The sequence below is a fragment of the Melanaphis sacchari genome, unplaced genomic scaffold, assembly GCF_002803265.2.
Source record: "Melanaphis sacchari strain LSU unplaced genomic scaffold, SCAv2.0 Contig34_pilon_pilon, whole genome shotgun sequence".
Classification (NCBI taxonomy): Eukaryota; Metazoa; Arthropoda; class Insecta; order Hemiptera; family Aphididae; genus Melanaphis; species Melanaphis sacchari.
The window spans coordinates 355,099-377,558 of NW_020271213.1; the positions used below are offsets into that span (position 1 = coordinate 355,099).

The window sequence follows — 22,460 nt, forward strand, 5'->3', positions numbered from 1 at the left end:
AAAAAAAACATTAACAATTATTGCCAGTGTAATAAGTGTTTATTATATGCCAATTAGTATTTATTGAAAAAAAAAATAATTAATTTATTACTTTAATTTAAAATTTACAAATAAAAAAAGTATATTATAAAAATAAACTTAAGGTATATGTGAAAAATACTATACCTGATACAATTTGAATAATATTTTTGTAATTAATAAAATAACTGAGAGAAAATCTCAAATAAATTATGATTAATATGATTTTAAAATAATTCACAACTTTAACAATAACACAATATTTAACTTGTAATCTAATCTAAAACAAAGGTTTTTAATAAAATTGATAAAGTTACAAGAGTTACAAGTTGTTGATATTGAAACTTTTCAAATTTTTTGCTGCACCATTGTCATTATTTTCAATTTCATCTCCAGCATAATCTATGCTATTATTATCAAATGGTTCATTATTGGAACGTGTATAACTAGTAATAGCTACTAGTAAAATCACAATAATTAATAAACAAAAAATAATTATTGTGACGATTCTTGTAGGACTATTATCTTCAACTTTGTTATTTGCACTAAAAACAAGAAAAACAATAGTACTTTAATAATTTATAATATACAAGCTAAATTTTTTAACAAAATAATAATGTATAATAGCACTTTAAATAATTATTAGGGGTTAATGTGGTTTTTTAAATGTTTAAACATGGTAAACTAGTGCACTATTTTGTTAATAGATTAATTAATTTGCTTAATAAGATAAATAATAAATTGATAAATTATTATTATGGGTAAGTGCTCTGTAATGTATGTATTTTTGGTTATAAGAGTATTTTTCATAACCCTGTATTAAGCAAATGTAGTCAAATGCTGATATGTTGCTGAATTCTATTATTAATAACAAATCAATATTGGGAATTTAGCAATGTATCAACATATTTTTTTTTTTATTAAGGTAGGTAATTTATTTATTACTAGTACTTAAAAATATGGGTACATTTTAACTTGAATTCATAGAATGGAGCATAATATAATAAAATACAAACTATACTAAATTATACAAATTATAAGATAAAAATCAATATTTGTTTTCTTTTATTGATTAACTATTTAGATATGCCTGTTTAATGAAACTATAATTATGATAATTAATGTTTTTAGTCATAATAAAAATTTATTTTTTTTATCATCAACAATTGAAAGTAAAAATAATCATTAGGTAAATGGTATTAGAAAAAGTATTTTTGAATTTTAACATTTATAAAATTATTGTTTTACTAATTGATTGAGCACTGAATATTATTATTAAATAATTTGTTTGTTATTCATATATACCTATATATATATATATAAAAGGTATGTATAAAACAATTATATGACTTATTTTCTTCTTTATTCCTAACTTTAAATAAAAATATACATTATATATTATATATTTTATCAATATGGTACATGTTATTGTAAAAATAATTATTTTTTATAAAATTTAATTAATTTTCTAAAAACTATGAAAAATAAAATTTATTTTATTTATTCACTGATTTTTCTTTTACAATTAAGTATTTTGGATATTTAAATTTCGTCAACTTATAACTTATTAATGAAAATTGATGATTTTCTTATTTTAAACTGATATTAATAGTTAAATTTGATAATCTTGACAACAGAAAATTGTAACAAGTATAAAACTATTTAAACATTATTCTTAGTTATTAAAATATATGTTTAAGTAGTATTTTAGTTTATTCATGATTTGATTTTTTTGTTTATTCATCACTTATTACACTTAAATTTGTATCTTAAGTAAATAATAATAATTAAAAAAATATAATATATTAAAATATTATTTATTATAACTTTATATAAAATAAAAATCAGACATTTGTACTGATTAACTGTTAAGAAATTGTGTTTATTTATCTTACCCTCGAAAATATTGCAATAGCCGTTGGTAACCTAAAGACCAAGACTGGTTATTGAACTTTTTAGGTCTATATTTGCCACTAGGATCTTGTTGTTCATCATGATTCAAATTATTTTCATTATTTAATAATGGAGTAATGGATGTTATTACATGTCTATTATTTAAATCTGAATTTTGTGCAATTGTTGTCATATTAACAGATGAACATTGTTTTTGTTGTAGTTGCTGTTGTTGTTGTTGTTGTTGCAACTGTTGTAATGTTAATGCTGAATCTTGACCTAAAAAAAATTGATTACTTATTTTCAATATAAAAATATCTAAGTACCATTTAAAATTACATAATCATAAAAATAAATAAATTTCTATTGCTAATATTCAAATCAGAGTTTTATTGAATTAAAGTTTAACATTTAGCACATTTATATTATAAAATAGAAAAAACAGCTGTAAGATGTTTATTAAATATTTTAATTTTAGAGTCATGTCTTAAATTGATATTTTTTATACTTTTAATTAATTTAAAAATAAATAAATTAATATTTTAATATGCAAATAAACGTTAGATTTTTTATTTTGTAAATATGATAGAAATAAATATGAAATTAAAATGTTATAAATTATATACACATATCTTTGAAATTCCATAAGAAAATAATATTTTTTATTTACCTCTTCTAAAAATAAAAGAAGTTGACTAGCTCTTCATGATTAAAATTTTTTATAACAGTCAGGATAGACATGACATAAACTTTAAAATTGCTGTGTTTCACTTAATTATTTAATATTATTTACCATAATTATTGTTAAAGTGTCGATGATGAATTGGCTGATATATTTGATTCGTATTGTTACGGTAGTTAATTGTTGTTACATCTGGTGTTGTGTGTGCTAATTCATAATGATTATAATAATCAATGTTACTATTAGCCAAATGCATTTTTTCGACTGGTGAGATTGGAGATTTATTGTCTGAAATAATATTCATTTGAGATTTATTGTTTTCAAATTGTTGTATTTCTTCGTCAGATTCTTCGAGTTCATGATTTTCATCTTCAAGTAAGTATTTCTCAATATCATTCACCTTTTAAAATAAATACATTCATAATTTTTTTTTTTTTATATAATTTACATTTAAATGATACATTATTATTTATTACGTACATTTCCATTTGTAATTAATGCCTGGCCCCACCAACTGCCATTATCCAATAAATGTTTATACAACAATGATGCAACAGGTGTTAAATCATTGGAATCGACTTCCAAGTTATTATCTGAAACTTGCGATTGCTCTTGTTGTATCCATAATTGCCGATCACATGATGGACATTTTAAAATATTTCCTTCTTTAAATTGCTTCTTAACATAAGACGATAAACAACGTGCATGTACTACATCTGTTAATTATAAATTGAATAGAAACATCTATAAAATAACCGTTGGTCTATCATGAATAAGTTTTTATTTGAATTAAATAGGGCTCTATATTGTCTGAATAATAGAAAGTTTAAATTAAAAAAATAACCTATGAAATAAACCAAGATAGATATTTAAACACTGTTTAGTAAAAAGAATATGTATTTTAAATTTAAAAATACATTTTTTTTTTGAATAAATCATGGATAAAATAAGTAACTGATAATATATCAATAATAGCTCTTTTTGGTGGGCAAAATTTAAACAAGCTATACAAATTGATATTAATTTAAACCATAGGAACTTAATATTTGTTTTTATAAATTGTGCATGAAAATAATATTGAATATGTTTCCTAGGTTAGGTTTATAAAGTACCAATCTATCTTAAGACCCACACCCACCCATATTATATATACATGAATGTGTTAAAATACAATAAATAATGCAATACAGTATGAGATCCTAAAAAATATAGAATGACTAGTATAGTACAGGCTTAGAACATGATGATTAAGGCACATTTTTATTTACTACATTTGATACTCTTACTGGTTTGAAGAAATTACAGAATTTTGGGATTCTTTTATGATAATACTAATAATAAGTATTATTGAATGGTTGTACAGATTAAACAAGTCCAAATTAATGAGGTCTTACTGTAGTTTTAATTTATAAATTAATGATATATTCAAGAAGATTTACAGCATATTTGATTAAAAATTATAAGAAATTAAATAATCAAATAATACAGGGTCATTATAAGAATTTAATGATACATTTTAATTTAGATTAATGATTTCAAAACTTTTTAGTTGTGCAGACCACTAATTTTGTAAAACAAATGTCGAGGCTAACTTAACTAATAATATAGGGCTCGGATGTTTATGTAATAAAAAATTATCAAATATGCAATCAAAATATGCATAAAAAATGTTATTAAAATTCATAAAGCATAAATATTTCATTTTTATTACTTAATAATTATTTTTATTTATTATTGTTTTTAAATATAATTTTAAATACATTTTTTAAATTTACATAGCGTTTAATTTATTTTAATTTAAATTATTATTTATTAATTAGGTATTAGTGTATTACCATTATGGTATTATTAGTGTTATACTATGCTACTATGGTTTTTTTAATTTGTTCAAATTTGTAACTGCTTCTATTATCGTTAAGTAAATTTTTGTAAAGTGAAAAGCACCGTTCTACATCAACTGATGTTATCTTAGATCTTGTTTAATTAAGTACTGTAATTTTGAACAAATACGATAAGTCGATAATAAACATTTATATTTTACGTCAATATTTGGTAGATTATAGACTGTAGTTACCATCTATAAAATTTATATATACAAATTGTGGAATTAATTGTATTAGTTCGTTAATTAAATTGTTTTTTAAAAAAATGTACTGAAATATGCATTTTTATTTTTAAAATCCCAAAATATGCAATTAAATTACAAAAACATAAAATATGCAAAATAAAAATAATATCATTTGATTCAGTATAACATTAATTAAATTTGCATCCAGGTTAGCATTAAATTGGATAAATAGAACAAAAATATGCAATATTATAAACATCTTAGCCTTACTAATAAAGTAATATACAAGAAAGAATTAAATGTGGAATTATAACCAAATCTAATAAAAATAATTTTAAACGTTTATATTTTACTAAAATAATTTAAAATTTGCAAGCCGTTGATCAATGCCTCTACAGCCCAGTTCTGAGTTACACCTGTAACTCATAGGTTGGAAACTCCTGATTTATATTATAATATACACTATTTACGATTTTAAAAGTTGTATAGGTAACCTTAATATTCTTATTGTATACTTACGATAACATAAAAGACGTAAAGGAGCTTTTGTATTACTTCTAGAATTGTTGAAATTAACTGCTGAACTATCAACTTCTTTTGATGTTAAGACAAATTGTTTTTGACAAATTGCACATAATGCAGCTGCTGTAGCTGTTGATGATGATATACCACCACTGGCTTCTTTCAGCCAGGTGGTATACGATTTAACTGTACACTAGAGCAAAGTTATTATTAAAAGTTAGGATAAAAAATAACCAGAAAAATTATAATTATATTTGTCATGAATAATTACTGTAGTATGGTTGTTGACGATACAATGCTCACAAACATTGACACAATGATGAAAACAAAAATGGCTCGTAGTTTTGCGTTTTGGACATTTACAAAGGCCCATTTTTTAATATAATACTACTACGAATATGGTTGAATGGTAATATTAAATTTGAAAATCTCACCTAAATGTAAGTAACATTTGATGAAAAAATATGTACAGTAAATTAATGAATAGAGTAATTTGTATGAATTTATAATATCAATGATAGAATCTGAAGTTTAATTGAGAGATTGGGACAAAACAAAATCAAATACATACATTAAACATAAAGAAATAGTAATTTATTATAAATTATATTGAATTAAATATTTTTAAGAGGTAGTCATAGAATTTAATAATATAATTAATGATGTAACATGTAAAATGTAATGAATAATGATTAGTGTCTAGTGATAATTGTTAAGGCGTTTTATACTTTTGTACAGTGTAGTCATTATTCTCGGCGTTCAGGTTGATAACGATGATAACAACAAATCAATTTTTTGCTGAAATCTAAACCGATAACAGACAAAATAACGTGATAAATATTTTGTGTTGTGTAGTTAGTAGTTACTAGTTTAGCATTACACGTAGAATAATCTGTCAAAAATTAAAATGCACTTCTTTGATAATAAGTACAGACTTGTGAGTTGTGAGTTCTTGTTGTCAGACAAAAAATTCTAGCCCGTATTTCAAATCAGACAAAAAGTTTGAGGATACAAATTATTAAATTCAAAAAATTTTAAAATTAATAATACCTGATTAAAATACATATTGTTAGTTGTTACACAATTATATTAATATTATGAAACAGTTTATAATTTTATAGGCCAAACTTAGTCAATATTATTATTTATTATGCACATAAAATCAGAATTTTAATTTTTTGAATAAAATAATTTGTATTTTAGGACTAGTATTTTTAATTTATGATTCTGAGCGGAGTGATAATATCGTCTCAATGCCTCTTGTGTGTATTATTATTTTGTCTATGTAGTGTACATAGGTACTTTTATAAGTGAAAAATACTTTAATCTACAACTTTGAGGATTTTAACTGACTACTGTTATTAAACTATACATAGTTACCCTAGTTGTTCTTATAGAAGCTTAAAAATATTAAAAATACGTAGGCAAGTGATTTTTTTAAATTAATTTAAATTGTGAGAAAAAATCATTGTATACAGTAAATTAGTAAAATTTAACATACTTACATTTTCCTTTGTCTCCAGAAATTATATTTTTTAATTAGAATAAAACAGCTAAAATTGTTATATTACTAATTTATAATTTCGTTTAAATGCATATAAAAAAAAAATATATGAATAAATATTTTTAATATTTTTAAATAGTAAGAACAATTTATGTAGGTAAAATTATTAAATTTAAATTATTTTTGTCAAAGCCTGAAATTTTTATCGACATTCAATAAAAAAACTAAAATTAATTCCAAAATTTGATAATCTTGTATTAAATACATACTACTTAGTTATAAGTATTTTCAAAGTTTTTTTTATTTCCAAAAACAAATCTTAATGAAAATCTTTTAAAAACTTGTCATGGTTTATTTCTCATAAACTAAAATCGAATTACATAATAATTAAATTGAAAAAATGTGTTGAATTACTAAAATATTTAAAAACAGTACAAAAATAGCCAAAATATTTAGAAAATTATAATGTCTATAGGAATAGCGATATTTGAGGTGAGATAGTGAGTTAGTAAACGAATATCAATAAATTATATATTGGTTATTGGCAATGATAGTTAATAAACTTTTTTTTGTTTTGTTTTTGTATCTAACGTTTATTATATTTTTATATAGAAATAGTGAAAATGCTTAAATTCTCAACTTTGAGCGTGTTAACTGGTTTCTGGTAACATATTGGATCTAGTTGATACTTTTAAATATTCTTAGTACATATTTCTTAACAATTAAGAAAAACTGAAAACTATAACTTTAAACAGGAATAATTCCCAACACTAATTTAAAATAAAATTGATTTTGCTCTTTAGTTGTATTTTATAAACAAAAAAAATTTCTAAATATTTTATATTAATAGCAGATGTTTAAATATGATATTACTTACCTGAAGATAATTTAGATTTTATATACAATTTATGTATTATTAGAATATTTTCAAGTAACATATCTCGGGTATTAAATACAGGTTGCCTAATAAGTTTTTTTTATCAGTTATTATAATTAAAAATAAACGTTTTAAATTTCTATGAACTTTTTTAAAATCGATAAATATAAATTATACTGTATAATAAAGCTTCATAAAACTTTTTACTTAAGACTTGAATAGATAATACAGATTCTTCTAAGTTTTTTTTATAGTTTTAAGGGTATAGCATAATATATGGATACTCAAAATGATTGTTTAACATAAAGATAATAGATAATGTAATTCAACTTGACTCTAACATTTTGTTCTTAAAAATAGCATTGTTATAATTTTTAGATCTTTATACTATATATATATATATATATATATGTATATATCAATTCAAAATTCAAAATTTAAAAATTAAAATTAATTAATATGAGGTAAGCTTGTCAAAGATTTTGCGTTATTATAGAGTGGTTTAAAAAAGCTGTGTAAATTATATTTTTGTTAAAGAATATACAATATGAATCAATTTTTTTTAAAATTGAAGATATTGTAAGTTGAAATACATTAATTATTAATGTCTAAAATATATAAATGTTGTAAATCAAAAAAATGTTTAATATTAATTCAAAAATGTATTTAAAATCAAACTGTTTTACATGTCATCAAAGTTACCAATTGTATATTTTGATTAATCTAAAAAAAATTGGAATTTCAGCAACAAGATTAAATGGAAATTAAGATTTACAATGATCTGTTCAATATATGCTATAAAAATTATGAACAAATAAAAGTATAATATATTAATATTACATGTTTTGGTATCTAAAAAATTAGTATTATCTTGATAAAGAATTAAACATAAAGCTTATTTTGATTCATACAGTTATGTTACATTAATATCCTAAAATAGTAATTAATTTGAAGTAATTTTTAAGTTAAGATACTAAATATATAATTCTCCCATTAAAGATAATAACAAGGGACAAAAACGTCTGAAAAATATAATTTAAGTTAAAATTTCAAATAACTATAACAATTTTTTAATTTTTTTTTATCTTAATTCTCTAGTAAATTTAATAAAAAGATAAATAAATAAGCAATTGCAACTTTAAAAATATAAATTCAAATTTATATTAGGACTTAATTTATAATTAAATTAATATTTATTACAAATAATCATATATACGAACTATTAAAATATACATATTAAATAGCTTTACAAAATTGTATATAACGTGGTATTATTTATTTATTAACACAATTTATATGTAACTATTAAATTTCTTATTAAGAAACCAAAAATTAAATTGATTACGCTATTAAATATATAAAAATATAACTGTCTATACATATTTCAGAATGTGTAATATGATAGATTGTTACAATTATTGTCCTAAAAGGTATCATACCAATAAAGACAATTAAAATATATAAAACAAAAATATGAATATTATGTACACAGTTTTTAATAACATAAATTGAATTACTCCATGGAAAAAATAATTTTTTTGAAAAGTTTTCATGTTATATTCATCTCATAGTAAATGTTAAATAAGATATTAGGTACCATGTAGTTATTGGTTGAATGGCCACTGCTAAAATTAGGAAGTATAATGTCCTCTTACGCTTATATTCAACCATTACTACTGGTTGGCCAACATTAGTAACGGTTGCAACTGAATTCAACTGCCATCTCATTGAAAATAACTAAAGATTAAAATAGTTGAACATTTTATAACAATAGTTCATCTTAAGAGTTATTTAAAAATATATTACCAAAAAGTATATAAATGCAATTCCAATGTATAGTAAGGAAAGATAAAAAGCAGTTTCGCCTAAAAGTAATCCAATTGGAATACAGCTTATAATTCTGTAAATAAAGAAATATTAATATGATATTATTTAAATTAAAACATATTAAATAAAAAGTATGATAAAGATAGTTTTAATACAAATTATATGATAAAAGAAGAGATTTCATAAACACTTTTAACAATTACATACCCAAAATACTTGTATCCTGAATAAGCTGTTAGGTCAAAAAAACGTAGTGAACTTTGTATATTTGTAACATATAGTGCCAATATTTCCATCAAAACTACTATTACTTCCCAAGCAAGAACACGAGAAGCCTGTACACTTAAAAGTTCTGGGCTAAATTGTCCATGTTTACCAAGTATGAGACCCAAAAAGAGTAAATATCTGTAAAATTATCAATAATTTAATTTTGATAGATAAATTAGTAAAACAGTTATGTTAATCTTACGTTACAAAAGCTACAGTAGGAATATAAAGATCTGGTGCATTGACATCTGTTTTTGGTCTTGCTCGTCGACGATCATCAGCTTGCCCTGTTGGTTCCAACATAATTGACCAATCCTTAAAAGCAATTAAGTTAACTTTATTATTCAGTATATTTTAAATCAATGGCTTATTTTATTTAGAAGATTTATTTAAAGTATATTTAATTTAAAATAAATAACCATTTTTTTTTTTTTTTGTTAACTTACTGTATGAGCAAATGGAAATAATAATAATCCAAGTTTGGAGATCACATAACGGGTATCTACAGCAAAATAACGTTTTATTTCTGAACTTATTCCACTTGTATATTTTCCAACATTTTCATCAACAACTTGTCCTAAAATTTTTTGTCCATATCGCACAGTAACTCCTGCTAATAGAGGATTACTTCCAAACGCATCAACTAAATTATTTGAAGGGTTAAACATCATTGGTTGAGTTGGTTGAGGGCTTGGACCGGGGCCTAAAATTATAAATAAACTATTAAAGTATCTAATTAAAACATGATATATACATGGTAAGAGAAATCATGTGGTTACATAAAATTTGTAAACATTAATTACTTTAAAATAACTAATATTAACAAAAATTAATACAGTATACCAAAAAATAATAACTAATAGATAAAAATAATTTAATTTTCTATGAGGAATAAATGATAAAATATTTTTACAAATTATAAAATATTAAATGAAAAACAACTGTCCTTTATGCTTAAATTAATATAATAAGTTCTAGAATCTATTAATAAGTATAAAAATATAACATTTTCAGAAATATAATTTATTAAAAGCTGATAAAAAGAATAATATATATATATATATTTTTAAATTTGAATAAAGGAAATTTAATATTGTTAACATTAAATATTTAATTAATGAACATATAAAATGATTTGGATTATAGTTGTGATTTATGTAAAGTATAGAATTCTAATTTCTAATATAATTTATTAACAAAGTGATTCATAGATTTTGTTGACAAATAGTAGTAATTTAAATTAAATCAATATAGCAATACTCAGGTCAATCGCACAAAATTGTAATAATCTGAGTGCGATTGTATTAAATAGGGATAAGTTTTCTGTATACAATACTTTATTTATGAGTTATGACTTATGACATTATCATTTAAATAGGACTAAAGTTCTACGAAACAAACATGTTTCAAAATAACAGTATAAAAGAAGAAACAATATTGTATAGATTTAAATTTTTGTAAATGGATATTAAGTTGGGAAATAATGAAATAGTAAAATAATAACCATAATCCTTATTTTTTAGGTAAGGTTTAATTTAAGAATTATTGCTAAGGACTGTATAAATTATGATACAATTAGTGTATTATACATTTGGTTTCATATTAAACTTAAATTATATTAATTTTGATAATAAAGCATTTGACAGAAGAATAGTTATTTACAGGAAATACACACAGCAGATATTAATACACAATACAGTATTTTAAAAGGAAAATATGAAAAATAAATGTATTAAAATTATAATGAAATAATAAGGAGTAGAAAATTAAAATTCTCATAATAGGCTTGTATAAACTGTACAGAGTTATAAGGTGATGATTTAAATTTTTTACTGCATACTTTTGAATGTTATATAATTAATATCATATTTTATTTATAAATTTCTATTACTCATGTATATTTTACTGGAAATAACTAATTTCTTCTTTATTATTTCAATAATTATTATAAAGTTCAATACAAATTTATGTGTAATATACTCAAAAGTGATGTCAAAATTTATAAAGTCTAGAGTGATATTTTCCAAATCTTAATTATTCTTGAAAAATACAGCTCTAGAATATAAACAACAGTTCCTGTTTTTTCATATTTAGATGCTGGAAACTGTTAATGGTGAAAACAATGAATATAAAAAATTGTATAGACAATTATAAAAAAATATGTTCCTGATATTCAACAAAATAATTTTAAAGTATCTATGAAATTTAAGTAAATGATCTATGTTATTAATTAAATATTTATAATTTAATTTAAAACTAAATTTATAATTAGGTGGTTAAATATTATTTATATGAAGTTATATTACTATCAACGGTCACTCATAATAAATATTATATGTTTATATTTTTGTTGCAATTATTGTGTTTGTAATAATTAGGGCTAGGATTTATATGTATTTATGAAATTAAAATATGTATTTATGCTACCAAAATATGTACATAAATATGTGCTAAAACACTCAAAATATGTATTTTACTAATATGATTTATTTATTAATATTTAATTATTTAATATATTCATATGAGTTACTAATGAAACAAATTATATTTTAAATAGCAAAATTATTAAGAAAATGAAAAAAATATAAATAAAAAAAATTAATTATCTTGATTATATTTATGATCACACGCATTTTTAAATTTTCAAATTCATAAGACCTTCAATTTGGTCATAAAACTGCTTTATAACAACTAAATAATCCTTCGACTTCTACTAATGTTATTGGACAGTATTTCATTTTGACTATGTCTGAAAAAGTAAGTTCTACATTCAATGAAAATTCAGGAGAACGTCTATTGCAGAGAATACTTTTGATAGCTATTAATAAATCATAAATAAACAAATTGTTGTCATATGTAGGAAAAAATGGAATTATTGAGAAATATGTAAAAACATGTACTTATGGCAAAAGATGTAAAAATATGTAAAATAAAATATAGTTAAATTTATTGGAAATCCCTTAAAACGAATTTATCACTTATTTAAATTTATTTATCAAGTCACAGCAAAAATATGTATTTACATATAAATCCGACCCCTAGTAATAATTTATACTATGGATAATTTCTACTTTCTATATCTGCAAAAAATGTCTACTGTGATAACACCATATTACTGTTTTCATACATAACATAATTAAACACTTTTAAAGTAGCTATATTTTTATCAATACATATAAATTATTAATAAGTTATTAATTACTTGGCGAATAATGTTGCCGGTGATTTATATTATCTGTTGGCATTGATCCAATGTATCCGAAATCGTTATTTCCATATCCATGTTGTGGTTGCGAGGGAATTGATGTAAAGTCATTGTAATAGAATTGTTGTTGAGATGGTATTGTTTGAGGTTCTTGTGGTGGAGAGTACATAGTTTGTTGGGCATAGTTGTACTGCACTTGTTGTGGAGGTATACTATTTACATCTAAACCAGGTGTTTCCATAGGTCGTCGCGTTAGACGTTTATTGTTGCTATTACCCGACATAGCTAATCAAAGGAAAATAAAAGTATACACAAAAGTTTATTATAGTATAATATACTAACATATATATGACTCACTATTGAATGTATTGTCGTTATAACTCATTACTTTATCAATTAAAGTTAGTAATTGTGAGTTAATTTATAAAATGGCAGAGAGAAAGCGCATGTGATAATGAATATTTATATAATATTCAAAACAAATATTGTACTAATGAAAATAATATGAAATATGTAAGTTAAACGAATAACAACTCAAATTTCGTCAATTTTACTTCAGTTCGCGATCAAAAATTAAAACACTAAATGATGGGACAATACTATAAAATATTATGTTCTATCCCACTAATCACTATCGCTATTCGCTATCATTATACACGTTCCTGACTCCAGTGGCCGCGTAAACGATAAATAAACTGATAATTGAATAATAAAATATCGTTTTTGATATGTAGACTTGAGAACCAGGGTATTGGTAGTGCCGCTATTACCGCAACGTTAGAGTTGTAGTCATATCGGTTATGTCTTATAGCCAATGGGCGTCTCTTATCTCACTTGTAACGTGCCAGCGTACGTTACTAGTTCTTCAATAAATTGGTAAATAAGTGATAGTCATTTCGATCGGTTGTCAGCTTGATCACCTATTCGCCTTTTTTCATTCGCCCATCGCTTCGACTTGGCGTCTTAGCACAGTGGCTCACTCACGCGACTACACCACGAGTCATACTCGCTCGGTGTGACAGTCATTGCCGTTTTTTGTACATCATTCTTATTTCTTACTTAGTTTTAAATCGTCGCTACTCGTATTAATGTACAAGCGTGTTTTTGGTGGACATATAGTGAGTTAGTACTTTCATCGTAGGATTCGTCTTTTGGTTCGTACGGACGTACACGCCGTCGAACCAAAGGTAAGCATTGAACTAATTTATTTCTAACCGCCAAACATTTGTGTGAAATTTAATTAACGCTTTCTCAGTCGATGTTGTTATATTTTGTTCTCGCGATAATTTACGACGTGCGGAGCCGTGCGTATTTGAGTTGTTTTGTTTCGGTTTAAAGTTGTGGTTAATTAAAAGTGATGGTGATCGCTAAATCGACTAAACAAGCTATAGTAGAAAGTGTAATGTTTTCGGGTAAGTCATAATCATGAGGAATATAATGACGCCATTTTATCCGCGTTATGGACTATAGATCAACCTGATCGGAACATTGGTGCTTTACTATTGTGTAATATTCGACCATTTTCTGTTGTTATTTAATTGTCGTTAATACATTTAACATCATTCGTGTTTTTAATATTATTGCTCAAAATGTTCGAAACAAATTAGGTGTTTGGGATTGATAAAGTCCATAATTTTTTTGGGGCAAGTCGTATTCATCGTGACTATTACTTGAAGCGAGTTTAAGGACGCCATTTTTTTATTCGATTATCATTTTCGTCAACAACAGATAGGTTAGCCTGATCAAATTTCGGCGCTAAACTATTAACTTTCTTCATATTGTCGTTTAATATTCGATATTTTTATCGTCAATTCATCTTTAAAAAATATTTTGCGTTTCTAGACACGAAACCCTTTGTTTTGATATATTTTAAACAGCCCGCGCACGACGTCGGCGACTTGCCGCCCGTGTCGATGCCGGTTTTTTGTCACTTGAAAATTCGTAGGACAAACAGCTTAGAGAAGTAGAGTACGCGGCACCGTTTATCAGTACCGTGGCGTCGGTCGATACAATATTACCACCCGTCACACTGCGTTTTGTCAGGTATACTAGTAATGATCGGACGCTATTCTTCAAGTGTGGGGTACAAAACTACCAAGTAAAAACTCCGGTTCGTCAGTTGTACTAATTGTACTGTTTTATTCCTGCTATCTTCTCCTTCGTTTCTTTTTCGGTGCCATTTTTTAACGTTTACGTCGGTTGGTGTGGAAGTGTGCGAGGCATCGTTTTCCCTGTCGTATCGTTATTTGTTAATACTTTAATTTTCAACGGCGTCGTACATTCGTTTGTTATACAATAGCAGCTGTCCAGTGATCGTCTTGTTCGTGTAATTCAACAACACTCATTAATTTTTTAATTCTTTTTACCTGGTTGTTACGTAATTCTTTTGGGCGGTACACATAGCACAGTCGTTTTGTGAAGAACGTTCAAATTTTCTGTCTAGTTTTATTCTTTACAAATAATCATTCATTTTTTAAGTAACTTTATTGTTTGGTATATTCACATTTATTTATTTATAATGCTAGTTATAATAAGTGTTTATCATAATATGAAGTGATCAAATATGACACTGTTCATTTATTTTTTAATTATTATTAATTAAAATGTAATATTTATATATTTTCTACGTTGAAAAATTCTTATTAGGAAAGTATAGATATATACAACATAAAAACATGTACTATTGTTAAATACTGAACACTAATATAGATAGAATTTGTACCATTTAGTTAAATAAAAGGTAAATTTACTCTAATATTAAAACTAATAAGGTTAAATGTAAACTTTTGAGCATAGAAAATGTTCAGTTTGGAGTAGTAATTGATTCGTATAGTTATTAATTTTCATCGTACCTTGAATTATTAAATTTCTTGAAGTTCTAAGGCATTTTTTAAAAATTCATTCCCATTAAGTCTTTGATATCTTGATTGTATTTAGATTTCAATTTATTAGTTACTGATTTAAATTCTTAATTATTCGGTAACAACCTTAGACCTAAGTATCTATTTATACTTCGTTCCAAATATGATGACAACAGGCTGTGGATGAAAATTGGTGAAAACCTGCATATGTCTCTACCATAAATAGTCTCTGCCGCCAATTGTTTTGGCAGAACAACTTTTCTAACGATAATTGCAGTTAACCTGTGGTGACCAATCACAAAATTATTAGACATTGCTTAGGGAGTTTGCAATTTGTTCTGTGATTAATTTGTTTACGCTAAAATGGTGGAACTAAGTATAGTTGTTTTTAGCTAGGTTTATATACAGTGGTCGCCGTTTAATGTAATCACTTTGGTACGGGACATAACTGATAACATAATCCGGTTGATAACATTAAACGAAAGTTAAAAAAGTTATAAAAAATAATAAAATCTACGTTAAATACATAGTTAATAAAAATATAATTTTTTTATTTATTATTATTTATTTATAATTAAAGTACATATGTAGGTATAAATTGGAAATTTAAAATTTAAAAAATAAAAAATTAAATGTAAATAAATAAATATGTATAATATGTATGTACACCACTAACATTTATATCTTTATTATGAGACATTGATTTTATGAACTCAAACTGATAATATTATGCGGCGTATTGATTACAAAAACCGACATAATTTACACATATAACTATAGATCCGGCCCGTACCTATACTTTTCGATAACAATAAACGATTGATAACATTAACCGTGATTATAATAAGCGGCGACCACTGTAATTTTGTTTATATTTTAGTCATTACTTTGATGGTGGATTTATATTGTATAATTTAAAATTGCAAATATTTATTTAACATTAAACTTTAAATTTTGTTTTCTATTGATTTTCAATGATATTATTAACGTTCTATTAGTTATAGCCATAAATATAAATTTTTTTTTTAGATAAAATGGGTCTCTGTTTTCTGTGTGATGCAAAATTGTATGGTGAACGGACACGTGTATGTTCAAGTATTACACCACACAGTAATGTACCATATCCAGAAAAGATAGTTGAGCTTCTCGGAGATGAATTTGTGGTTATTGTAACTCCTGCTGATCACATGTGCAAAAAATGCACTTCACTTTTAACTCATATGGACAAGTTAGAAAATGATTTGAAACTTGTTAAAAATGCAATGTTGTCATATATTCAGAAAAAGTATGGAATATTGCCTCCTGATCAGGCTGTCAAGGGTGTTGAGGTAAGGATATTATCTACTTAAAAAACAAACTACTAATATTATGTTATGAAAAACATTTTTTTATCTTTTATTTAGATTGTCAATGGACACTTAAAGGCAGAGGAACAACTAGAACAGGGTCAGCGTAAAGTGCCTAGTGGTCTGACAGTAGGAATTTCTCCTACTGTGACTACTGGTGCTGTTGTTACTTCAGTACAAACTCCATTAAAATTGTTAAAAACACAACAGCAGCAGCAGCAGGTACACCAACCACATCATCAACAACAACCTCCACAACAAGATGGTGCTAACAAAATGAAAATATACAAATGCGGTTTTTGTACTTTCCAATCAAAAGAGCTTGGACATGTTCGGTATGTTTATTATTTAATATCGTTTTAAAGATATTACTTAAACTTTTATTATAGATTCCACATGCGCACTCATATGAATAAAAAAGAACCTGAAAAACCTATTCTTAATCAATCAGCAGCTAAAGCATTAACTCCGGTAAGAAATAATACACTATTACTATATTAAGTTTTATGTTTTTAACACATGAAAGACAAAACATAGGTTTTTCTTTTTAAATGTTGTAGACGATGGACTTGTTTTACTAGTCCATTCTATTTTAATCGAATGGATAAAGATTGGATATTTATGAATTGCATTTGAGATGAACGACTTGTCTTGCTAATTAGTAGAAAATTGACAAATGACTTATTTAAAAATTTCTTGGATTTTATATATCGGTATAAAGTTTCATTTTTGTCACATAAGATTATAAATTATTTATATCTACAAATTATTTAATATCAATATTTACCACGTAATACGTACAGAAACAAAGAGAAACTGACTGTCTTTGTAACTAAAGCAAAACAAGTAGACACGTAATAAAAGTCTCTTGTCCTTAACATTTTAGAAAAATGTGATTATCACCTGTTCATTTAAAATCATAGATGAGTTCTACTCCAATAACAACATTTGTTTTACTTTCAAAATTTTCATTAATTCGCTTATATTCAGTTAACTAGTAATTTAAATTATATTTATATTCAATTATATTCAATGCAATTTGAATCTTGTTGCTGTTATCCTTTTTTATTCCATATACTTATAATTTTATAATATTAACTATGGTATTTAAGTTGTTATTTATGATATTTAATTGTAACATCATTTTTTTTATTCATTAAATATTTCATTTATTATTATTATAGTAAATGATTATAGCTAATAATTTGCTTTACAAATTTGATCTCTTAATTGATATATATTTAAACGTAAATTAGGTACCACAACAAAAAAAACGACTTTATAGATGTCAAGTATGTTCCAAATCATTTGATAGTCGAATGAATTGTCTTGATCATATTCAGAAAGACCATAATCAGCCAACTGCATCAACATCAAATGGGGTAAATAATAAATTTAATTTCTTATCAAATTATTTCATGTCTTACTAATTAATTTTAATTTTTAGGAAAGAGAAACTGAAGATTCTCGACCAGTTACTACAACTAAAACTATTAAGTCAGAACCTCCCAAGATTCAAGAAAATAATCAGCAGGCGGAGACTCCAATGGATATAGACGATAATCAAAGAGGTAACAAACCAGGAACTGTAAATACTGATATGATGTTGAATGACAATGTCCCTACTGAAGGATCTGTTGATCCTGAACCAGAAGAAACAGAAAATGCAGGCGAAGAAGAAGAAACAGAAAATTCTCCGGATGATAAAACTGTAAAAGAAGGTAAGTTAATCAAAAAATCTGCACCTGGGCAAGAAGAAACTACTGGAGAAGAGGAGGATGAAGAAGATACTGCTGTGCCAGAACAAGAAGAAGCTGATCAAGAAACTCCGGACAGTGTTGAGAAAGACGTTGATGAAGACCATGTAAATGTGGAGAACAAAACAGGAGACTTGGACATAGAATCGATGTTGGCAGCAATTCATAATGATAATCCCACTAATAGTGAAGATTCACAAAACAAAGCTTGAGGTTTTTATATCATAAGTTAATAATCATCAGTTTTATATTTAAAAAAACCAATTTCATAGTTTATAATTTTTAATTTTTCATTGATTATTATCTTAGGATTTATTTTTACATTCTCTCAGTTACTATTTTGAAGTGACTTAGTTTAGGAAATTTATGTTATTCAATATGATAGTAGAATTAAAACCAACTTTTTTTTACATAAATCAATAAAATTTAAATAAGGAGTATATTTAAAAAACAACAAATAAGTGAAGATGAGAATTTTTAAATAAAGAAAAATCAATATTTATTATATCATCTATACCATGACCAATAAATATAGTAAAATATAACTAAAATTTACATTATATGGTAAAGTTATAAAAAAATTCAAAAAAAGTTACTCTCACATTTACAATCTAATTTTTTATTTTAAACATGTACTTAAGTAAATGAATGAATTACCTTTAAGTCAGGTTCAAAAAAAAAAAAAAAAATTCAATCATTGTCAACTTATCAACCAATAATAAAACAAAATTCTAAACAACCTAGTAAAAAATTTAAATCTTAAAGAAATAAATATATCTTAAAGCAATTATTAATTTCAGTTCATTATTTGTAATTATTATAATACAATAAATTTTAAGTTAGAATCAAGTAATATTGTTTAGATCATGAATCTATAAAAATCCATTACTTTTTATTGCCAAGAAAATTTTAGAAGCATAAAAATATACCAGAATCATTTCAAAGTTCTAATCATTTTATTTTAATCTTTTATTAAGAATAAATTACAAAAACATTGTATAATAAAATAAGATTCTTAAAGTACTATGTAAATAAATTATTATTTTTAAGCCCTTTTAATATTTTAAATGTATAGGTTAGTATTAGGTAATATTGTTCAAATATTGAAGTAATGCATTATTTCCTCTTATTACTTTTAGTACGAGTCTGACACATTAATATGCAAGAATTTTTGTCACAGTTTTCTTAATTTCTGTTTATTTGGTAGTATTATTAAAATTAATCTGACCTAGTAGAGTGTAAAATTAACATTTAAAAGAATTGAATAAAATAAATTAAAATCAAAAATAATTATTACTTTTTAAGCTTTTAATATATTTTAAATAGTTAAGTTAAAACTCTATAATATTGTTTAAATATTGAGTAGAGCAAAAGGCCAATTATTTTTAAGACAAGTTCTGAGGAAAATTAGTATGTAAGAATCTTTGTCATAGTTTTGCTATTTTTTGTTTATTTGATAATATTATTAAGATTAATCTGAACTAGTAGAGCATAAAATGAAATTCTTGAAGTTAGAAAAAAAAATTTCAAAAAATTTCAAAATTATAATCCAAAAAAAAAATGTTAATTTTTAAACTCTTATAATATTCTAAATTTTTATGTTAAATTTAAGAATATTGTTTAAATATTGAGTAACTTACTTAATACCATAATTTACTATTATACTTCGTTCAGTTGCATTGCTAATCAGATTCTAAGTATAGTGTATAATTTTAATGAAAAATTAGATATAAAATCTTATATATTTAAGTTAACATCAAGTAATATTCTTCGAATATTCATGTAATCAATTCACTTTATATATAAGACAGTTCAGAGGCAAATAATAGTAGAATCTTTGTCATAGTTTTATTATTTTTTTGATTTGATAATATAAGATTAATCAGATTCTAAGTATAGTGTATAAGTTTTAATGAAAAATTAGATATAAAATCTTATATATTTAAGTTAACATCAAGTAATATTCTTCAGATATTCATGTTTACAATTCTTTATATATTTTTAAGACAAGTTCTGGCATACTAATTTGCAAGAATCTTTGTCATAGTTTTATTTTTTGTTGTTTGATAATATTAAGATTAATCAGATCTAAGTATAGTGTAAATAAATTCTATTATGAAAAAATAAAATTAAAATTTAAATTAAATAAATAATAATTTTTAGGTATAAAATTTAAATATTTAAGTTATTACTAAATAACATTGTTCAAATATTGTCATAACTGCAAAATCTACTTATTTTTATTTTTAGGACATGTTCTGAGCAATTATTATGCAAGAATCTTTGTCATAGTTTTATTTATTTTATTGATTCGATAATATTAGATTAATCAGATTCTAAGTATAGTGTATAATAAAATTAGGTTAAAAGAAAAATTAGATATAAAATCTTATATATTTAAGTTAACATCAGTAATATTCTTCGAATATTCATATAATCCAAATCCTTTATATAATTTTAAGACAAGTTCTGAGGCAAATTATGCAAGAATCTTTGTCATAGTTTATTAATTTTATTTATTTGATAATATTATTAAAATAATCAGATCTATGTATAGTGTAAATTAAAATTTTAAAGAATTTAATAAAATAATTTAAAATCAAAATAATTATTACTTTTAAGCTAATATTTTAAATAGTTAAGTTAAACTCTATAATATTGTTCAAATATTGAGTAGTGCAAAAGGCCAATTATTTAAGACAAGTTCTGAGGCAAACTAATTTGCAAGAATCTTTGTCATAGTTTTATTTATTTATTGATTCGATAATATTAAGATTAATCAGATTCTAAGTATAGTATATTATACAATTCTTAGGTTATTAATGAAAAATTAGATATAAATTTTATATATTTAAGTTAACATCAAGTAATATTCTTCGAATATTCATGTATTGCAATTCCTTTATATATTTTAAGACAAGTTCTGGCATACTAATTTGCAAGAATCTTTGTCATAGTTTTATTATTTTTTGTTTATTTGATAATATTAAGATTAATCAGATCTAAGTATAGTGTAAAATTAAATCTCATAGTAATGAACAAAATAAAATTTAAAATTTAAATTATAATAAATAATAATTTTTAGGTATAAAATTTTAAATATTTAGTTATTACTAAATAACATTGTTCAAATATTGTCATAACTGCAAAATCTACTTATTTTTATTTTAGGATGTTCTCAGGCAAATTATTATGCAGAATCTTTGTCATAGTTTTATTTATTTTTATTGATTGATAATATTAAGATTAATCAATTCTAGTATGTGTATAATAAATTATTGAGTTATTAATGAAAAATTGATATAAAATCTTATATATTTAAGTTAGTTAAATCAAGTAATATTCTTCAATATTCATATATCAAATCCTTTATATAATTTAAGACAAGTTCTGAGGCAAATTAATATGAAAATCTTTGTCATAGTTTTATTAATTTTTTTATTTGATAATATTATTAAAATTAATCAGATCTATGTATAGTGTAAAATTAAAATTTTAAAGAATTTAATAAAATAATTTAAAATCAAAATAATTATTACTTTTAAGCTTTTAATATTTTAAATAGTTAAGTTAAACTCTATAATATTGTTTCAAATATTGAGTAGTGCAAAAGGCCCAATTATTTTTAAGACA

The 22,460-nt window shown here is 23.7% G+C and overlaps 3 protein-coding genes across 7 annotated transcripts; 1 reads left to right on the forward strand and 2 right to left on the reverse strand.

Moving 5' to 3' along the window:
- Positions 1 to 240: 240 nt before the first annotated feature.
- On the reverse strand, positions 241 to 5,628 carry LOC112596789 (zinc finger protein-like 1 homolog). The gene is made up of 6 exons (XM_025342587.1): positions 5,455 to 5,628; positions 5,181 to 5,376; positions 3,074 to 3,309; positions 2,705 to 2,993; positions 1,914 to 2,190; positions 241 to 563 (listed from the first exon to the last, which is right to left on the reverse strand). Exons 1-6 carry the CDS (start codon positions 5,554 to 5,556, stop codon positions 341 to 343), a joined length of 1,323 nt encoding a protein of 440 aa, XP_025198372.1. The 5' UTR covers positions 5,557 to 5,628; the 3' UTR covers positions 241 to 340.
- Positions 5,629 to 8,914: 3,286 nt separating this feature from the next.
- Positions 8,915 to 13,544, reverse strand: LOC112596795 (protein YIF1B). Its single transcript, XM_025342596.1, has 7 exons — positions 13,221 to 13,544; positions 12,861 to 13,148; positions 10,105 to 10,361; positions 9,861 to 9,973; positions 9,599 to 9,796; positions 9,371 to 9,464; positions 8,915 to 9,301 (listed from the first exon to the last, which is right to left on the reverse strand). The coding sequence occupies exons 1-7, from the start codon at positions 13,246 to 13,248 to the stop codon at positions 9,125 to 9,127; spliced, it is 1,155 nt and encodes a 384-aa protein (XP_025198381.1). The 5' UTR covers positions 13,249 to 13,544; the 3' UTR covers positions 8,915 to 9,124.
- Positions 13,545 to 13,853: 309 nt separating this feature from the next.
- LOC112596781 (eukaryotic translation initiation factor 5B-like) lies at positions 13,854 to 19,098 on the forward strand. 5 transcript variants are annotated; one of them, XM_025342571.1, is made up of 7 exons: positions 13,854 to 14,275; positions 16,754 to 17,052; positions 17,128 to 17,405; positions 17,460 to 17,541; positions 18,327 to 18,452; positions 18,518 to 18,641; positions 18,702 to 19,098. In XM_025342571.1, exons 1-7 carry the CDS (start codon positions 14,221 to 14,223, stop codon positions 19,037 to 19,039), a joined length of 1,302 nt encoding a protein of 433 aa, XP_025198356.1. In that variant the 5' UTR covers positions 13,854 to 14,220; the 3' UTR covers positions 19,040 to 19,098. The 5 variants fall into 5 exon arrangements, with proteins under 5 accessions (XP_025198356.1, XP_025198352.1, XP_025198354.1 ...); XM_025342567.1 differs by having other exon boundaries at positions 13,855 to 14,275; positions 18,518 to 19,098; XM_025342569.1 differs by having other exon boundaries at positions 13,856 to 14,050; positions 18,518 to 19,098.
- The last annotated feature ends 3,362 nt before the right edge of the window (positions 19,099 to 22,460 follow it).

Bases quoted from the DNA above. Each gene is read 5' to 3' on its own strand.
- LOC112596781 (XM_025342567.1), top strand. From the start codon at position 14,221: ATGGTGATCGCTAAATCGACTAAACAAGCTATAGTAGAAAGTGTAATG. The intron at 17,053-17,127 runs GTAAGGATATTA...TCTTTTATTTAG, and splicing joins AGGCTGTCAAGGGTGTTGAG to ATTGTCAATGGACACTTAAA. The intron at 18,453-18,517 runs GTAAATAATAAA...TTTAATTTTTAG, and splicing joins CTGCATCAACATCAAATGGG to GAAAGAGAAACTGAAGATTC.
- LOC112596789 (XM_025342587.1), bottom strand. From the start codon at position 5,556: ATGGGCCTTTGTAAATGTCCAAAACGCAAAACTACGAGCCATTTTTGT. The intron at 3,310-5,180 runs GTAAGTATACAA...TATAATTAACAG, and splicing joins TTTACGTCTTTTATGTTATC to ATGTAGTACATGCACGTTGT. The intron at 564-1,913 runs GTAAGATAAATA...TCTTGTTTTTAG, and splicing joins CTATTGCAATATTTTCGAGG to TGCAAATAACAAAGTTGAAG.
- LOC112596795 (XM_025342596.1), bottom strand. From the start codon at position 13,248: ATGAGTTATAACGACAATACATTCAATA. The intron at 10,362-12,860 runs GTAATTAATAAC...TTATAATTTTAG, and splicing joins CCGGCAACATTATTCGCCAA to GCCCCGGTCCAAGCCCTCAA. The intron at 9,465-9,598 runs GTATGTAATTGT...CTTTATTTACAG, and splicing joins TCAGGATACAAGTATTTTGG to AATTATAAGCTGTATTCCAA.